The sequence below is a fragment of the Myripristis murdjan genome, chromosome 12, assembly GCF_902150065.1.
Source record: "Myripristis murdjan chromosome 12, fMyrMur1.1, whole genome shotgun sequence".
NCBI lineage: Eukaryota > Metazoa > Chordata > Actinopteri > Holocentriformes > Holocentridae > Myripristis > Myripristis murdjan.
The window spans coordinates 6,455,540-6,474,394 of NC_043991.1; the positions used below are offsets into that span (position 1 = coordinate 6,455,540).

At 41.4% G+C, this 18,855-nt stretch overlaps 1 protein-coding gene across 4 annotated transcripts in view; it reads left to right on the top strand.

Annotated features, from left to right (window-relative positions):
- The window catches only part of sfswap (splicing factor SWAP), a 143,763-nt gene that overhangs the window by 108,411 nt on the left and 16,497 nt on the right, over positions 1-18,855 (top strand). For 3 of the 4 annotated variants that reach the window (XM_030065269.1, XM_030065266.1, XM_030065267.1), the window contains 3 exons: positions 1,817-2,121; positions 13,375-13,506; positions 16,509-16,652. In XM_030065269.1, the coding sequence (XP_029921129.1) occupies positions 1,817-2,121; positions 13,375-13,506; positions 16,509-16,652 (581 nt within the window). The remainder of the gene's footprint in view (positions 1-1,816; positions 2,122-13,374; positions 13,507-16,508; positions 16,653-18,855) is intronic. The other variant, XM_030065268.1, reaches the window with a different exon arrangement.

Below are 18,855 nucleotides of genomic sequence, written 5' to 3' on the forward strand. Positions count from 1 at the left end.
TATGACGTGCATCCGTTGCATCCATTTTTCACGCCGGGTGGCCAAGAAGAAATCAAAGATCCGGCTCTGCACATATTTAGTGTCATGCTCTATTCATCGATGAATTAAAGTCTCCCCTCTGATGTGAATCCAGCAGCAGGCCGATCTAATTTGAGCAGGCAGACCCACATTGGGGTAATTAGAGGCGCTTAGGAGCCGACGGTTGGAACTTAGTGTGTAGCCAGAAGGCTGCATTGTGCTGTGTAACCTGCACCACTTTTTTAATTAGCAGAAGCTGAGTAAGGGTTTTCTTTTTTTGAGGGAGAAATATGTGTTATGTCCCAGGAGAGTGAGAGTTTTTTTTTTTTTTGACTTTACCTACTTTGCCGGAACGAGCGTGAGCCACATACACATACATACACACCCCCAATCAGCCGCTCCCACCTTTATTTAACCTTTATTTATCAAGGGAAAGCCGACCGAGCGTGCGTGCTCTTTTCGTGATAATTGCAAAGTGACTGCATATGAATTAATGTGGTCAGAAGCACTAGGAAAAGTTGGGTGTTTATGGTTATGTAATTTTAACTTTTAGCCCTTTTTATTTTTGATTAGAAGAAATGCATTATAACATTTTCATACTGTGCATTTTTCTTCTCGTTACCAGTGAAGTTTGTCACATGGTCCAGTTTATCATTTCTAACCACAGTTAATGTAGTCAATAGCACTGCATGAATTCCTATTGACAGTTTATATGGCTCAGCTGAATGCCACTTGAGTCACTTCCGGTGAAATTATTTGAAAATGTACTTACATTGGCAAGACATTGGCAAGAGGTAATTGGTGCTTCATTGTTTTAGCTGGCAAAGGTTGTCTCATATCAGTTGTTTTCCTTATTAGGATACAGTGTCTTTGACATTTGCAAATTCAGTACTTAGTTAATATGGATTCCACTTTACAGTAACTTGCAGCTTAGCCTCAGAAAGCGTTTTCACACTGTGCATTTTCTTCTCTTTACCAGTGAAGTTTGTCACAGGGTCCAGTTTATCATGTCCAACCAAAAGACTGCACATGAATTATTGTCAATAGTACTGCATGAATTCCTATTTACAGCTTCCAGACATTGGAATCAGGAGTTTATATGGCTCAGCTGAATGCCACATGAGTCACTTCCGGTGAAATTATTTGAAAATGTACTCACATTGGCAAGACATTGGCAAGAGGTAATTTATGCTTCATTGTTTTAGTTGGCAAAGGTTGGCTCCTATCATTTTTTTTTTCTTATTAGTATACAGTGTCTTAAACATTTGCAAATTAAGTATTTAGTTAATATGGATTCTACTTTGCTTTAACTTGCAGCTTAGCCTCAGGAAAGCAAAATGAAAAATGTCAGTGCTTACTCCTTGATATCCTTTGTTCAGTCCTCTACTCTTTATGTAAGAAATATCATTTTTGAGTGTCTTGCCCGAAGACAGTTTGATGAACACACTGGCTGTTGCACAAATCGAACTGGTGATGTTGTGATCACAGATGGCCTCTGCGCTCACCCGGCCACCCTGCATCCCTTGTGTCCTCCTACATAGACAGGCTCCTGCAGCATATCGATTGTCCGCAGATGCAAAGCGACATCGGGCGGTTGGGAATTCCTGATGTCAAAGAGAATCTCGCTCATTGGTTTTATCAATCATTAACGTTTTTTTTTTCCTCCAAGCTTGTTAATCAGAGAAAGCCAAGGGTGCAAATGTGTCTGTCTGTGAATAACAAGGCCCCCGCTGACCTTTACGTTCTCCCATCTGTTTCTCTTTCTTTCTCTCTATCCGGTCTTTATTTCTCTCTCCAGATGCAAGAAGCCCTCTCTGTTCTGTCTGACGCCCCCCCTCCTCAGATGTCATCTGCACCACCTGCGTACCCTCAGGATCAAAGGCCCCCCGTGGAGGACTCAGGAGCCTACAGAAGCCGAGAGGCCCCATCCTGCTCGGCCTCCTCATCGTCCTACACTACCTCCAGAGGAGCCGACAGAGACAGGAACAAAGGGAGGGACAAAGACAAAAAGAAGAAGAAACACAAGAGGAGGTCCAGGTCCAGGTCCAGGTCAAAGAGCAGACACGCCCTTCCCAGTGCCTACAGAAGAGCCCGCAGGTCCAGGTAGGTGAACTGATAACACATAATCAATGTGGAACAATGTTGCAGAGACTTAGCTTCAGGCTTAAGTAAAAAATTTAACACTGGCTCACGCAATGTTCACCTTCCAGGAGTTTAGGTGTTCATTATTTTCAAAGTGTTCCCAAAATCAAACAGGGCAATTTTTTTTTCTTTTTTTCTTTTTTGTTTGTTTTCTGGTGCAAAACCGCATCAGAACTCAAATACCCACAATCAAGTCCAAACGCCGTCTTTGCAAACTCATTCAGTTACATTCAGTTTCAGTTGCTGTGAAAACTTGCTGCTTATGTCAGAGCTGCAAGCCGGCGTGATGAAAAAGCGTGACCGTCCTTGAACCAGAGGGTCCGGGTTCAAGCCCCCGTGGTGGCAGGAAGCCAGCATGCTGAAGTGTCCTTGAGCAAACTACCGAGTCCCTGCCAGCTGCAGCGTCACTGTCCTGTAGCTGACTCTGCTCCTTAATCCCACTGTTGGCGGGGTCAAGCAAAAGATTATATAACTCAAGGGATCAAGAGCGGATTATATCGAAATACTAAAACACCATGCGTGTAAACTGTATGTTGGGATGGTCGGGCTGTATCCTGATGTTTTTTTTTTTTTTTTCATGACTTACTGTAAACTGCCTCTGCCAGTTTAATCAATTTCATATTTATCCCCCTGTGCTCATGCAAGCTGGTTTCCGGGGCTCCACAGAGAGACAGCACACACATTTTCCCCAAATGGTCTCACAAAAAAGGCTGTTGGATCTTCACGTTTGCCTTCCTTTCATGCTATTTTCTCTTCGTCATTGGCTGAGCCCCCTCGTGATTTGAATGTAAGTGCGACAGAGATATGCGCTTCACGTGTAAGGGATGCGATCAGATAAAATATGGCGGCGCATCGAGGGACATCTCCCGCCAACCCGTCACAACTGCAGCGGCGCCCCATTTCAACCAAGTGAATTAACATTTGTTGGCAGAGTGCAGCGACCATTACCGTCATTAGGCGTCATCTCACCGTCATCTGGGTTGATTGATTGATTGATTTCCTTTATTTCCGTGCCCAAGTGGCCTTACCACGTTTTATTTCATTACAAAATCACATCCAGCGTCCAGCTCGGTCTTAAATGGCGAGGCCTCTGCTTCTCCGAGTGTTAAGCCCTGAAGATTAGGTTCAGATATAGTCTTATTCCATATCTGTCACTTTCCCTTCATTTTCTTTTATCACTCCGCGGCGTTCAAAGTTATTAACTCTCAGCTGCCGTCCAGTGCACGTCTGAGTCGACATCTGAGTGAGGGAAAGTTACTCCCAGACTTCACTGTTTGTGCAAGTTCAGATCATAGTGTTCAGTTTAACTTTTGGGTTTGGGTCGTCTGCCGAAGATAGAGCCTCATTTCCATCGTGGCAGCCGCTGAAATCTGAAGTCTGTACCGGTTTATCATATGGACTGGTTTTCATGTTATCGTTCATTCATTTGTTAGTCTGATTCAGTCGGTTAATAAGTGATGAAGAGGTGGCTTATGTGAAGTTGTGGAATTGATGAAATAAAAGGATTCAGTGTATTTCTACACAGTAAAAACGTTCTAAAATATTGAAAATGACCTTTGAATGGAGTCGCCTCTGTAGGAACTGGAGCTGCGATATAAATCCAATTTCTGTTCATTTCATGTCCTAACACAGTAACTTGTCTTTTGCATTAAAACAGTCTCAATTCTGTCTTCAGCCAAATCATTTTCACTAGGGTCTAATCACCTCAACACAACCGTATCATTAGTTTTATATTAAGACTGGAAATAAATGTGAAATTGACCGTAAAACAAAACCAAACTGTGTACGATCACGACTCACGTGCATTACGACAGACATCAAATAAACAATTTTCACAACAAATTCTAGAAATCTGTTAATATCTGATGCCTTTTATGCCTCCTTAGGGTGTGGTTTTACAGTAACAAGCCAGTAATTACTCAATTTAATTTCCGTACAAGTGAACAAATCATTACTGCAGTTATTGGTAAATCCTCCTTTTACAGGTATTCTCCAGGTAAGAACTACTGCCAACTAACTAGCTAAACATTTACCATTTAAAGACATAATTTCTCTGGTATCCATCGTTTCATTTCACTATCTTACAGATAATAGCCCGAGGTTAATTGTCTGCTGAAAATTGGGGCACTACTCTCCTTTTCTTAAATAGTATTTGCTCATGGCTGTACATCCTTCAAAGGTACTCAGTGAAACATTTTAAATGACTTTGTGTGAAAGATAAAAGTGGATTGTTACGGAAAGCTTTGTTTGTTATTACAGTGTTTGGCTCTTGCACTATAATGTACTTTATAACTTTTTTTTTTCCACTTTTCCTTTTCCATTAAAGCTGTTCAGCTGAAACTGGGACTGGGAGGGGGAAGCAACATTTAATTTTCTCAGCACATCCTTTTGTGCAAATGCAGGAGTGACAAATGCACCATACATGTTCCCCAGCAAACATGGCAGTGTGCTGACCGAGCAAGGTGAAATTGAACCGCCAAAAGAAGCTAAATTAAGTGCTTTTTTTTTTTTTTTTTTTTTTTTTTTTTTTAATACAACCCATGTAAGTTGAAGGAATCCTTGGCAAGTGAGTGCAGCCGTGACCCTTTACTCTGAGGAAAGTATTGCTTTTATTCTTTGAAAGCGCACACTTAAACTACAGTTGTTCCACACATAAACCTTCAACCCCAATGAAACGGCTCCTCGAGTTAATGCATAATTCAGGACGGTGTTTATAAAAAATACATGCTTTAATTTTCTAGGAACTGTGCCAGTAAACATCTGCTTACTTACAGCTGTGAGTATTAGCTAACCGTTTTATCCTCACTGTGTCTTACCTTGTGTTTACCCAGTAAATGCCTAGTATCCATAAAAGGATTGTTTTTTTAAATGGTTTTGCTATGAAGTGTCACACTCAGACTTTATTTTGGATCAGGTAATTGACTGTGATAGTCCTATAACAACAGGCACTGAAGACTGATTTTGTTAGTGATTTCCATTTTATTGTTCTTTTTTTTTTTCCTTTTTTTTTTTTAACCAAAAGCGATTGAGAATACAGCAAATTGTTTTTTACCACTTGTGAATTCAAAATAGGAGCTTAGAGAAAGCACTTGAAGGCTTTTAAATCATCTCATCTGTTTCACCCCGGGCTCTTAAGATGATTGGATACAGAAATATTTAGTTAATTGTTAAATTTCAATTTTAACAAGTGTTAATATCGTCAGGGGCAGACCACCACGTGCAGCTTTTATTGCACAGCCTGCCCCAGAGGAAAACACTTTGACGGCTTCATTTTATTTCCGCCATCTGTGGGTTTATCCCGTTTTTACATTATCATTCTTCTTCTATCACTTCTCTCAGAAATCCAGGCCAGTTTTTCATTTTTCGGCGGCGGGAGCTGTAATTTGTGCCTCCCTCACAGTGCCAATTTTTATGACGATTTCAGTCATTTCTACATGTTGAATCATTTTCAAGGTTTTTAATCACTTATGTATGTGAAGTGAGAACCAGAGCTGAAGAGGAGAGAAAGGAGCAGCTGTCAGAGTTTGTTCTCCGTCTTGTGTGTTTTCTTGTCCTTGACAGATTTCTCTGTGGTTTTGACAAATGTAACACCGTGCGGTTCAATTTTTTTCTCCTTTTTCTTGCTTTGATATTTTATTTTTATTTTTATTTCACGAGAAGGGGAAGTTGTATGACAGAAAAAAGGGTTCCTGTAGAATCAAAAGCGTCGCAGATGTTGGGAATGATGCACAAACTGTGGCCCGTGTTCATAAAACTCAGCGGTAACAGTTTTGCAACACGTCAAGCTGAACAACGCGGTGATTTGAGGTGATTCATAAAGGGTCATTCCATGTCAGATCATCAAATGGTGTCACTGTGGCGACTCAGATTTCATGCTCATAACACGCTCAAACATGCTATAATATTGGAGTCAGCTCACTTTACCATCTAAATTAATTCATCTTCATTTTTCACTGTCATGAAACTTAATTACTAAGTGTTGCACACAAAAGTTGAAAGCTTGTAAATTACATGGATTTTCGATGTATTCAAAGTGCTGTCAAATTTACAATTTTCATAACACATTCACAATATTTGGTTGTTTACTGCACATACAACAGTAGAATATCCACTGAAAATTTGAAATAAATCCAAGGTGTGCCTCTGGAGATACAGTGGTGCAAAAAAGTTTTCGGACACCCTTAAAATTTTACACAATCTCACAATCTCAAATATTATCATGAAATATTTGTGGAAAAATCTTTTTTGTGTTTCAAAAGGTGTGGCTGCATTAGACAGATACAAACAAATACAAATTATATTTTTTTGTTTATTGTTTACAAGAAAAACTAACAAAAGTAAATTCTTGAAAGTTTAATCTTTATCTTCGGGAGTGTTTCCTGCGTTAGGTTCCTTGTTTTAGCCATTTTTGTGTCTGAAGAACTTTCAGATGTGCTGGCTTTATATAGACACCAAGCTTGGCAACAAAAATTGTGTCTTTTAATAAAAAGAACGACCTTCATCACTGGTACCAAAATGACCCAATACTCAAAATTTCTTATGTATTTTTATGGAACCAATCAATTTTAAGTTTTTAATGGCTTTTTTAGGATTTGTTTCGTATTTTGGCTGTGACTGTACTAAAAGAAATTGCACTTGAAGACCTAAGAGTGATTTGTTAATGCAATATTTCACAAATGCATGAGGTGTCCGAAAACTTTTTTCCACCACTGTACCTCTACCTCCTGTTTACCACGTTATGGCATTATTTTCAACTTTAGCAGGGCAGTAACTGGAATGGGTTCTTAATCCAGACATGCTTTTTAGTTATTTTAGTTTTAGGGGTGGAAATAAATAATTTAAACATGCTAGATCTAACTTTCTGACATATCTTGGTTCTGAGAGAGTGGTCCCAATAAGGCAGAACCTGAAAAAAATTCAAAGTTTGGTCCTCAGTAGCTCCAAAAGTTTATGTTTCAGAATGTTTCAAAATCTGATTTAGCACCTTTCATTTAGTAAATATACGAAGTTTCATGACTCTAGGATGAAAATTAATAAAGTTACAGCACATTGAAGGTGCGCCAAAATGCGAGTCGTCAACTGAAGTTCGCCGAAAACTGACCAAACTCACATGGCAGAAATTAGGAATTTGTTCGTTTCAGATATATCTTTATCAGATGTGAGATTTTCTTAGAAATTCCTGAGGTCGTGGTGACAAATGTATGAATCTTCTGATGATCTGACATGGAATGACCCTAAAGTTACCTTCGTGCTGTTTGGCACAACAGAATCACATGACAGTGTTGTTGTTGTCAGGCGTGTATGTTAATGAGCTCATACATGTTTAACACACCATAACCAAAAGTGAGGATGAACCATCAGAAAGAGGAAGATGTTTTTGCCAGCAGAAATCGATGTATTAAGAGAAAAGCTTTTGTCGTTTTTGGCTTTTCTCCTCCATCATCTTCATGTACGCCCACTGCTTCAGTTTCAGTGTTTGCCACGGCCAAGTTAAGTGATTTTGTAAGCGGCATTTAATACGTCGGCCAACTAATGAACCATAATTAACGATATAAATTAGCCCTTTGCCATGTCATTATTATTATTACTATCATTATTTTATAAATCCACATTTCCAAGGAGAGCATTAAACACTGGTGTCAGTCTAGGTCTGTTATTTTATCAGTAGACATCATGTGAACGTATTAATTATTAGGAAGAGGAATACCCAACTTTAATTTATCTTGAGCTGGAATTACTGTCTGACAAAAGGTGGAAGTATTTTGGGCTTTTTGAGGCGGAAGTGCCAAACTAGCCAAAGCTCAGGTGGTAAACTGCTTTTAAGAGGGAGGAGAACGCCCGCCGCCTCGGTGACGCGTCCCTCCGCGGCGTTTAAACCACCGGCGCCTTTCGAGAACACAGACCAAAGAGAGGAACGACGTGAAGGAAGACAAAGAGCAGTGCAGACAGATCGCTACACAAGTTCGGCTTTTAGATGTGGCTGTTAATAATGTTGAATATCATCTGGAGTCTTGCATGTCTGTGTGTGTGTGTCGGTGCTCCATTCCGTTCTCAGTGAGCACATCCAGACACATTTATTTTCCAGATGTCCCAGCCGCCAAGATCTTTGTCAGGATATGGCTGTTAAATGGAACGATCAGTAACCGGCTTTTTCTCTTATGCATGGAAATAGTCCAGCAAACTGCAGTTCACTGCTACTTAAACAGTCCCTTCCAATACAGCGGCCTGACACTCATGATAATGTGTGTGGAGTGTACGGCAGCATTTGCTTGAGCAGCCACGGTGGCGGGGAGGGCCGGGCGATATCACCTCAAATCCATATCACGATTTATCATTTGCCCCTTTTCCACCAAAAAACACCTGGTGCTAGTTCGGTGCTGGTGCTAGAGCCGGTGCTTAACTGGTGCCAACAAAGAACCGGTTTGCTTTTCCACCAGCCAACAGCCAAGCGGAGCCAAGTCAGAGCCACGTCATTACGTCATCGTAAAACGTGATCACGTGGGTGCGCGAGGCGCTCGCTCGGAATCACAACAACAAACATGGACGACCCATCGTAGCGACGCAAATACTGCTCGTGTGTTTGCAAGCCTACATTGCGGTCCAGAGGCGAAAAACGCAATTATTGCCGGCTACCCATCATATTCTTGGTCGGAACGAACGGTGAGTATGTTTAGCTATACGTTTATAGCGTTCGCTGTTCCCATTTGGGTTTGTAACCCCGCCCACCAATGACGCAGTGGGTCGCGTCATCGGTTTTTTCTCTGGCTCCCGTTTAGCCCCTGCTCGCCGTTGCTGCTTGCTTGGAACCGATTTGGAACCAGTTTGGCCGGTGCTTGGGCGGTGGAAAACCAAAAAACTGGTGCTAAGTCAGGCACTGGCTCTGAACCAGCCCTGGTGGAAAAGGGGTAATTAAGAACCTTGTTTTTGCACAATAACGTGAATTTCCTTTTATGTTATCCTGCAAGAAAAAGAGTTTTCAGATCTGTTGAACTGGACTGTCAAAAACGGTGTCACTATCCCTTTAACCACACAGGGTGCTTTGTGTTTTTTTCAGAGGAAGCACCTGGTGTGTCGGCTCAAATAGGAAAACTGTTTGAATTTCAATTCGCCCTCAAATTCAAAGCTATGGAAACTGCGCACTGCTCTCAGATGAATTCTGCGGCATCGTGTAAACAGAAATGAACGTAATGTTTTAATCTTGTAAAACGTATCGGGGTGCTTCAGCAGCTCCTTGGGTAGATAGATATATAGATAGATAGATAGATAGATTTTTATTGTCATTGCATAATCATATACGTATAATAATGCAACGAAATTAGGGCTCAGTCCTTTCGGTGCAGGGGAGAATAGAAAGCATCGTGCATCTTGCTAGTTGAATAGCCAAGTCCAGTAATAGATGGCTGCAGCCATGTCTCTGATATCAGAAAAAATGCAACAGTCATGGAAACACTTGTTGGATGTGCAAGCATAGTTCGTCATCCCGTGTTCGCCATGGACCTGGCGCTGGAAAAAGCTGGGAGGCGGCGGCCCAAAGGGCTGTCCTTTCAGCCGTGTCAACGCACCTGCCCTGCAGCCTCGGCGTCCTCCGGAATGTCCTGGCAGCGACGAAAGTCCGGTGAAATTGGCATCCCGCAGCGCAATCCCAAGCTCAAAAGGTCCTGATAACTGTTGTTTCCTTTGCTTGTTTACGTTTCCTCCTGGACTTGTCACTGGGAAGAACTATCCACGGAGACCCCGGTGTTCTAACGGCGTCCTCCGGAATGTCCTGGTCGCGATGAAAGTCCGGCGAAATTGGTACCTCGCAGCACAATCCCAAGCTCAAAGGGTGCTGACGACTGTACGCGTACATTGCCCAACATAAGGTGGTGTTTTGAGTTAAAAACACAACCGTTCAGTAAGAGGGTAGTAAGAGCACTTACTACTTGTTTAAGGCAGAGTCCTGATCGCAGCATCCTGGGTTCGAGTCCAACCTCAGGCCCTGCCGGAAAAAAAACCCCGTCTTCATCTATTTTGCAAAAGCCACTTCCATTGTGGCGCCTTAGAGATAAATTTCCCGATGCTGCTGCTAAGAAACGTCAGTAAATAAACATACGCCATTTCAATGAAATTTCACCCGTTCAAAATTTCTGAATTATTAGTGATTAAGAGTTTTCCTTTCTGGCAGATTATTACACAAATCCCCCAACTGTGAATGCACATATTCACTGTAAAACCCTGCTACGCTACTTGTTAATGTATCACTGATTTACTCCCTAAAAGCTCCTCGTTCTCTCCCTCCCTCTGGAGCTCATTATCTACCGTTGTCGGGGAATGTCTCCCTGTTTTAAAGACCTGTGTACTTGTGGCTTTAAATTCAGTTTGTGCTGTTGGCAGATCCCATTCAAAACCTCATTAAAAGCATTTTTTGTCTTCGCGATCACACAGGAAATACCTGTTTTACGCACCCACATTTGTAGATCGAGCAGCTGTCTGCACCCAAACTCCTCTGCTCTCTCGTCTTTGTCAAGGCCCTCCTGCTTTTTTTTTTGTTTTGTTTTGTTTTGTTTGTTTGCTTAAATCCGCTGTAACCGCAAACCGTGTAGGTTAAAGACAGAATTCAGACAGTACCACAAACGGTAAGAGTTTTGGTGAACTTTTATATTTTGTTCAAGTAGTTTTAATAATCAAAAGACAAACACAGGCATATTTAAATGGAAGAAAAGAGTCGGGAGACCACGTACCTCCACTTGTCAAGATGTGCCAGTTCCACGTGTTGGATATTCACCAGAAGTCAAGGACGCCCTTTGGCCAATCGGTATGAAAAGCTCATCAGCCCCCCCCACCCCACCCCCCCACCCCACCCCCGCCTCTTGCCTTGGCCAACCTTTCTACAAAGGTGCCATGTTCACCTCTTACAGCAACTTCAAAGCTGTCTTATGTATACAGTGTGTAGTTGGAAATACACATCTCAGAATTAGAAAAATAATGATAAATATGTTCAGTGGTTACATGGTGTGTCTCAAATCGCACACTTCTGCACTTACACTGAGTATTTTGAGTGCATAAGTGCGTTCACACTGAAAATACTAACAAAATGCAGTGCACTGCAAATACCCGGATGTACACTCAAAACGGTCAAAAAGTTGAGTGTGGAACGATGGACACTTCTCACCCTAACGGCACCACTGACCGGAAGGAGCTAGCTAAAAAAGCTGAGTTGACTTTTCCTTTTACGACTGTTAATATGTCACTTTATTAAGTTTTATTTTTTTTTTTTTCAGGCGAGAAAGTAACCACGTAGATTCCAAATATGTGGTCAGTTTGTCCAAATAACGTCTGTTTTGAAAATTGCTTCGACGTTTTCGGATAACAGTCAAGTACAGTCACTTCCGATTGTTTACAAAAATAAAACTCTAATACCTTAGAAGCAGTGGTGATGCTTTTATTTTGAAGATAGGATGTGTACACGTCGACTTCTGGATAACTTTACCACCGAAAACCAAAGCCGGCCGCGGCTCCGATCGGCATCAGGCGGGCCGGCTGAGGCACCGGTCGGTACCACGCCCACCTGGTCAGGTCTGCCGGATCTGACAGGTGAGCGATGGAGCCAGGCTAACGACTCCCATAGACTTCAAGTCTTTATGCTAAGCTAACACAAACGGCCACCCACAGGAACCGCACCGCTGGACGTACTGAGGTGAAAATGGTACCCAGCAGCCTTAAGATCAGCTCTTCCTTGAGCCGTAACCAGTTTCTCCACAAAGGTTCACCATTCACAAACAGAACGGGGTGAAAACATAACCCCCATCCGACTCCATTGACAAGTTAGATATTATTTTTAATGAGTACAGGAAGTGCAAAAGGTCCAAAATCTTCGTTTCCCTCTCTCTTTGTGTGTGTGTTGCTCTGCTTGCCTCGGTTTATCTCTCCAGAGTCGTGCGTTTTTACTCTTCCCTGAAGCTCATCTGGGCTCTGCCATAAAGGCCAAACCCTCCTCACTCTCAAAGCACCTCATAAGCATTCGTGCTGGTGTGTTAATGTGCGTGCGTGGGGCTCTGCCATGCTCGTATGTTTGTACCCAGCCATTCATGCGTGTGCCTTTGCCTCTAGGTGCACATTTCCTAGATGACATTTTTTTTTTATTATTATTTTTTTTTTTTTTACATTGGGCGGGATTTGATTGAATTTTGTCACTTAGCAAGCGCAGGGGGTCGTTTGGTGGTGTTATTGCCCCTGGTGGGGTGATGCGGATCAGCTGAATCAGCTTCATAATGGTGTCACCGATTCTGCAGCTGCAACATCCCGAGGGGGCGACAGAAAAGACAGAAGAGACAGATGAACGTGCAGGAAGAGGAGGGTAAAAGTGAGGGAAGGAGGTGAGAAGACCCGAGGAAGACGGAGGGAGAGATGAAGACAAAAGGTTAAGTCAGACGAGAGGCAGAGATTAAAGGTAGAGATTAGGCTGCTTTGTGTATGTGCGCTGTTCATCTGTCAGGCCAAAGTGAATATCGACCAGGCGGTTTTTTTAGTGCTGCCACCCCCGGAGCCAGACTGACATCCGCTCAGTGGGCTCCTCTCCCGTCTGCCTTTGTTTTTAAAGAGGATGGATGTCTCTGTTGTGTCGGTTGTTGTTTCGTTTTCGTCAATAACCTGCCTCGTCTTCATGCTTCCGGCCGGCGGAAGGAAACACACTCCTTAATTTAAACAAATCCGAGCTCTGAATTATGCCCTCATCTCAACCATGAATATTTAATGTAGTACTCTTTTCAGGCTAGTTTGGGTAAAAAAAAAAAAGATATATTTACACACCGATAACCTATGTGATGTGACTGATAATTAAATAAGCCGAGTAATGATGATGTGATTTCTGGACTGTGGCGGCACAGCATTAAAACGAGCTTACTGTAGATCGGGCCTCATTCATTTCTCTAAATCGTGTAAATATTGGAAGCAGGCCAGACTCTCAGCTCCCCAACTAGCTTTTTGGATCCCAAGCCACTTGTAATCCTGGGTTGTTTTCCCATAGATTAATATGTGTGTGTTTGTGTGTGTGTGTTTTCACTTTCACCCCAAATCTGGCTGAAATGTACAGAGGAGAGGAGCTGTTCTGTTTCTGTCATGCACTCACCTTTTACAGCTCCAACATCCTCTCTGCTGCCTCTTCTCTTTAATTCGACCCTCTGTCTTGATTTCCATCTCTCTGTGTGTGTTTGGTTTCTCCTCCTGTTTGGCCAGGTCACGCTCACGGTCCCCAGGGCGGAGGGACAGGAGGGGCCCGTCGTCGGAGAGGAGACGCGAGGACAGAGACAGGGAGCGCTCTCGTCCCAGCACCAGCTCAGGCCTGTCCAGGGGGCGCTCCAGATCCAGGTAGACGGAGTGTCATCACACGTTCGCTAAAACGAGGAATAAAATCGTTTCTGCGTACAGTTATGTTCCAGATTCTTCTCTGACAACATTTCTGGCAACACTGACTTTGTTTACGTGCACAATATATTATGTTTTTTGCCCTTATTCCCAAAAAACAAAACCACACCTATTAACCCCCTGAACCCCAAACCCGCCGGCGGGATAGAAAGACATGTATTTTTTAAAAAATTGCCAAAATTCAATCGTTAATCATAGCTGGAAGCTTTAAAAATCTATTTTGAATTTTCAACGGTCCCTGAATGCAACATGTCCGACTAAAAAAGGACGAAACTAAGCCTAGAAAAGTGATTTTTCATTCGAATCATTCTATTATACATGCTTCATTCAACAATTCGTCAAAAAATAGTCATTTACTCAATCCAGATCATTCAAAAAAACAGAAAATTCTGCGGTCTTCAGCGGATCTGAGACATCTTGATTGATTCAGGTGAGCCCAACAGTCGCGTGACAAAAATTCACTGAATTTCAGTGTGTAGGCAACAGTAGTAACATGGAAGGGCGCAAGACAGTAAAAACGCCTGAGTTTATACAGGTTGGAAAAATGTTAATATTTCAGGAAATAAATCATGTGAAGCCCTACTTTTTTTTTCCTGGATCAGTGACACTTGTGGGCACCTGAAAACATTTTCTGTACATTTATTCCAATGTTTCTCGATTTTTGTAAAATAAATTATCAAAAAAAATCAGTTTGCCTTTTTTTTATTTATTTATTTTTTTTTATTATTTATGGCACTACAACTCTTTCATACTGTGTGAAAGACATTTTTGAATGGCTTCAGGTGATAGCCACAGCTGTACTGTTTCCATAGAGGTGCAGCACTTGTAATTGCAGTGAAAAACAAGCCCACAGTGAGTCTAAATGTGAGGGGAGCAGAAAACACCCCAAAACTGCTTGGGGTTCAGAGGGTTAAGCTGTTTATATGGCTAATGAAAATGAATATTTCACTAATATGCCTGTTTACATGCTGGCTTGTTCAACCATGCGAGCACAGCCTCCCTCTTTCATTCATTCATCCGCCTCATAGAGAAGGTTGTTGCGATATTTTCTCATATCCAGAAACCTGTTGATAGCCAAGTCATCCTGTTTAAAAGTGGGTGTGCTTCTCCTTCTGAGCAGAAATGAGGGCTTTTATTTTGTGAAGGCGTCTCCAACCCAGTCCTGCAAACTCTTGGTTGCTTGGTTTGTTTAAAGCGCACAGAGCTGAGCATAAAAACACACCCGTGTGTCGCAAACTGCAGTGAAAACCCCGGTTGAGACACAAAGTCTGGATGCAGTGTGTACATGACTAAACCCAAATAATACGATCATATCCCACATGTCTTCATCGAAAAAATGCTGCATGCAGATAAAGGTCTAATTCAGAATATCCAAACCTAATATGCTGTTTACATGACCTGGATCAAAGTAGTAATATTGCCATATTTGGAATAATAGTGGAAAATTAGGGTGCATGCAAATGTACTGATGTGTCAGGGCACTAATGGCCTTTTCACATCAAGTCCAGCACAAATTAAATTTAGTGTGAAATCTGGAGGGGAAAAAATTTTGGTGTAAAATGAGGTAAAAATTCTGATTTTACACCTTACACCTCACACACTCGATGAATCGGCACCTTGTTCACCACCAGTTGGGATACAATGATGTGAGAATTTCATGGTACAATAACTCAGGTGCAATTTCTCAGAAAATACCACAGTTTTACAGTACCATTGTATACTTTATTGCACCATTACTATTATTTTACAGTGACCCTTTCAGGCAGGGGTGAGGAATTTCAATTTTTAGACCATCCTTCGAGGGCCATATGTAATTATCGAATTAAAAATTGCAGTAATTGTATTAATATTTCAGTATTGATAATTATAAGAATTTAATTGTTGAATTAATTTAATTGATCAAACTTCACACTAACTTTAATACAGTGTTTTTTTTTTTTAATCTCTTCTTTGAAGTAACTGCTGTCGAGACATTTTAAGTGGCTTCTTTAAAATCGATTTTGTATGCTTTGTTTTATATTGTAACAAAAACCTAATTAGACTTTCACAAAATATCATACGCTGTTTTTATTAAATTGAAAAATGTGTAAAAAGCCTCTCCTTTCGAAAAAAAAATTTGCTTCCCACTCTCAGCACGGTGTCAGTTTCCCCGAGGATACAGTGCAGCAGTGTTGTTGTTGTTTGTTATTTTTGGGCGCATTAAATGTGGACTCGGTGTGAAAAGGTTAATGCTGCCGGGCTTAGGGTTAGGTTCTGTTTTTATTACATATTTGAGTTTCTGTCATCAGGTATTAGGAAAACAGCAGGAACCCGAAGAACGTAACACGAGGGAAAAACCGTGTGCTCATATTTAGATTTGAACATGGATCTGTCGGGCAGCTGTCGTCTAAACACTTGGACGTTTGTCACAGTGCGGCTGGTTTGGATCCCCGTAAGGCCCCGGGAAATTCCTGGTGGGGAAGGAGAATTGAATAATGCTCTTTTCTCTGTCAACAACTGCTGTCAGGTTACCCATCGGCAGGACACATAATCCCCAAACGGCCGCTGGTGGAAGTTGTTGGGTAGCTTCCAGATGCATGAATTTAAAGAAGCGGAGCAGCACTGAAATACATATACAGCACCCTCAGCACGTATTCATCCTCCTTGACCTTCTGTGCTTTTTTTTTTTTTTTTGACTTTTGACTTTTGGCATCACAGCCAGAATTCAAAATGTATTAACTCCCTGTGTACTCGCCCTTGGCATCCTGCATGCAGTTGCACATGATATTTCCAGTGAAATCCCACACATGAGCATCTGAGTGGAAAGCCTGGTGCACATTCGGTGCTGCACATAGCCAGTGGCACATCTCACCCGTTTTCCTCAGTAAACAAACAGTAACTATAAATGTTAACATCTGGAGGTAAATGTTTAACGGAGAAGGTGTTTTTTTTTTTTTTTCTCGCAGATCCCCACCTGAGAAGAGGAAGAGTTCCTACTCGTCTTCGGGGAATGTGCACCCTGCAGGCTCCTCCCTCTCACCCTCGTCCTCCTCACCCAGCAGAGCTTTCTCGCCCTCAGCGAGCCCCGCCTCCAGCCTGACCCACTCCAGGTAACAGCCAGGAGCCTGTCAGTCAAACAGCCCATCAGTCAGATCACATCTCTGTGTTCAGCTCAAACCGTTTATTTAAAGACACAAGAAGGATTCATGCAGTTTACTCTCCTTTGCAATTTAATCTGCTTTGAATCTGTAGAACAATTTGAGATCTGTCTTATTTAACCCTCCTATTATGTTTGGGGTCAATTTGACCCCATTCAGTGTCTCTAAATAAATGATTAACATCATTTTTTTTTTTTTTTTTTTTTTTTTTGCTTTATATTTAATGAGTTTTCCTAATTTAATGGGTACTACCAGGTGCACATATCATCACATGATGATATGTTTTCAATGTCCTGTACACTTTGTAACGCATCGGTTATAAATAACAAAAATCTGTACTTAGAAATAATATTAAGCCATTAAAACACCAAAAATTAATATTTCTTTCCAATTTTCGGTCAATCAGTGAGATTTTATGGTGATTTGCATATTTTTCCATAGTCGCATAATAGGAATGCTGCATGTATAAGTGGGGGTGGGGGGGAGTTATGTTTTATTTAAAGGGCTATTTAGTTTGTCAACAAAGAAACATAAAGTGCCTGACACATAAACTTTGGTAACAATTTTAGCTATAATAATTTTGTGGAGGTTTAAACTGCTGGGGTCAAACTGACCCCAAACATAAAAGATGTTCGTAAATTTGAACATAACAGGAGGGTTCATTTCATTGTGTTGCTTTATTTTCCACTTAGTTTCTAATACATAGCAATACATAATACACAAATAGAGCTGGAACAATAAATCGAATGCAATATGTCATGATACTTCCTCTTGTGATACATTATCGATACAACTGCGCCAAGTATTGATATTTCCATTTAACTTTTTTTCTACAATTATGTATTTAGTGTTTGGGGTTTTCCACTTGGTTTGCACAGATGCACGTTTGAGTTCCTATGAGGCGTATTTGTATGTATTTTAACTGGAACTGTTATGTCATGTACACACTGCAGTGACTGTGCATGTTGAAACACTGAAAAATAAGACTGATTCCTGGTTATTAAAAAATTATGTTGCCTTCTCCAGGGTATTTTTTACTTCTTCAGTTACAGATATCATGATGTATCATAGCTGATTATCGTACAATATCTTGAATCGCCTGTATCGTGATACCATCGTCACCGTGGGTAAAATATCATGATGTTACTGTATCATAAGTTACCCAGTGATTCCCACGACTCATACCCAGCCACACTCATCTGTCTTCATTCATTCACACACACACTCACTAACACAACTCCTTGTTTCATCTTTCAGTGTGAGCACGACATAAAAGGCACACAATACAGCAGTTGCATTTTACAAATATACAGAAGTTGAGGCATTGCAATAGCGGGAACAGTCTCTTTAACGACAGCTGAAGGAGTTTTTACACCGCTAATAGTTAATAATATGAATCTTGTGGTTGGTGAATGAGCAAATAAAATTGCGAAATCAAATAATTTCTGGATTGATAGGCAACGATTTTGAATTTTGATGGCACTAAAGGCAGACAGCCCATAGAAAAGTGATGATTAAGGAGTTAAAGTGGGGTGTGTTTTGTAAAGCAGAGACACCCGACAGTCAGATTACTCAGGGCAAGTCGCAGTTAACACACAAAATCACAGCCTGCAGATTAAAAACTGCATCGAAAATCTTTTGCTGACGACGGCACGGGGGAGAAAATCAGACGCAGATGTCTTGGCCCGAGGCCTCACTCCCTGTGTCGTGATGCAGCAGGTGGTAAGTGACTAATCACGGCTGCTTATGTGCCATGTATATTCTCTCACAATCCTATGAGTTATTGCACTGTGCCCTGGGTTTCCAAACATCGTTGATCACTGGTATGCACTGGAAACAGCTCGCATGGTTAAGTAGCAGCGTCAAAGATGGAGATGATCCACCTAACTTCTGTTGAGGTATAGAAAAAACAACTTCTTGAGACTTTCACATCCATATATATCATTCAAGGATTCAAGGATTCAAGGAACTTTATTGTCATACCAGCTCACATTTACATGTTAGTGGTACGAAATTAGGACTCAGGTCCCGGTATAAGCCTAAATAAATAAATAAAGCAATAATACCATGTCATCAGTATTAATTATTAAGCGGTATCCTTCAAACATCTGGGCTTATTCGATGTCATCAGACTTTTTTCTTCTGAAGCCCCTCG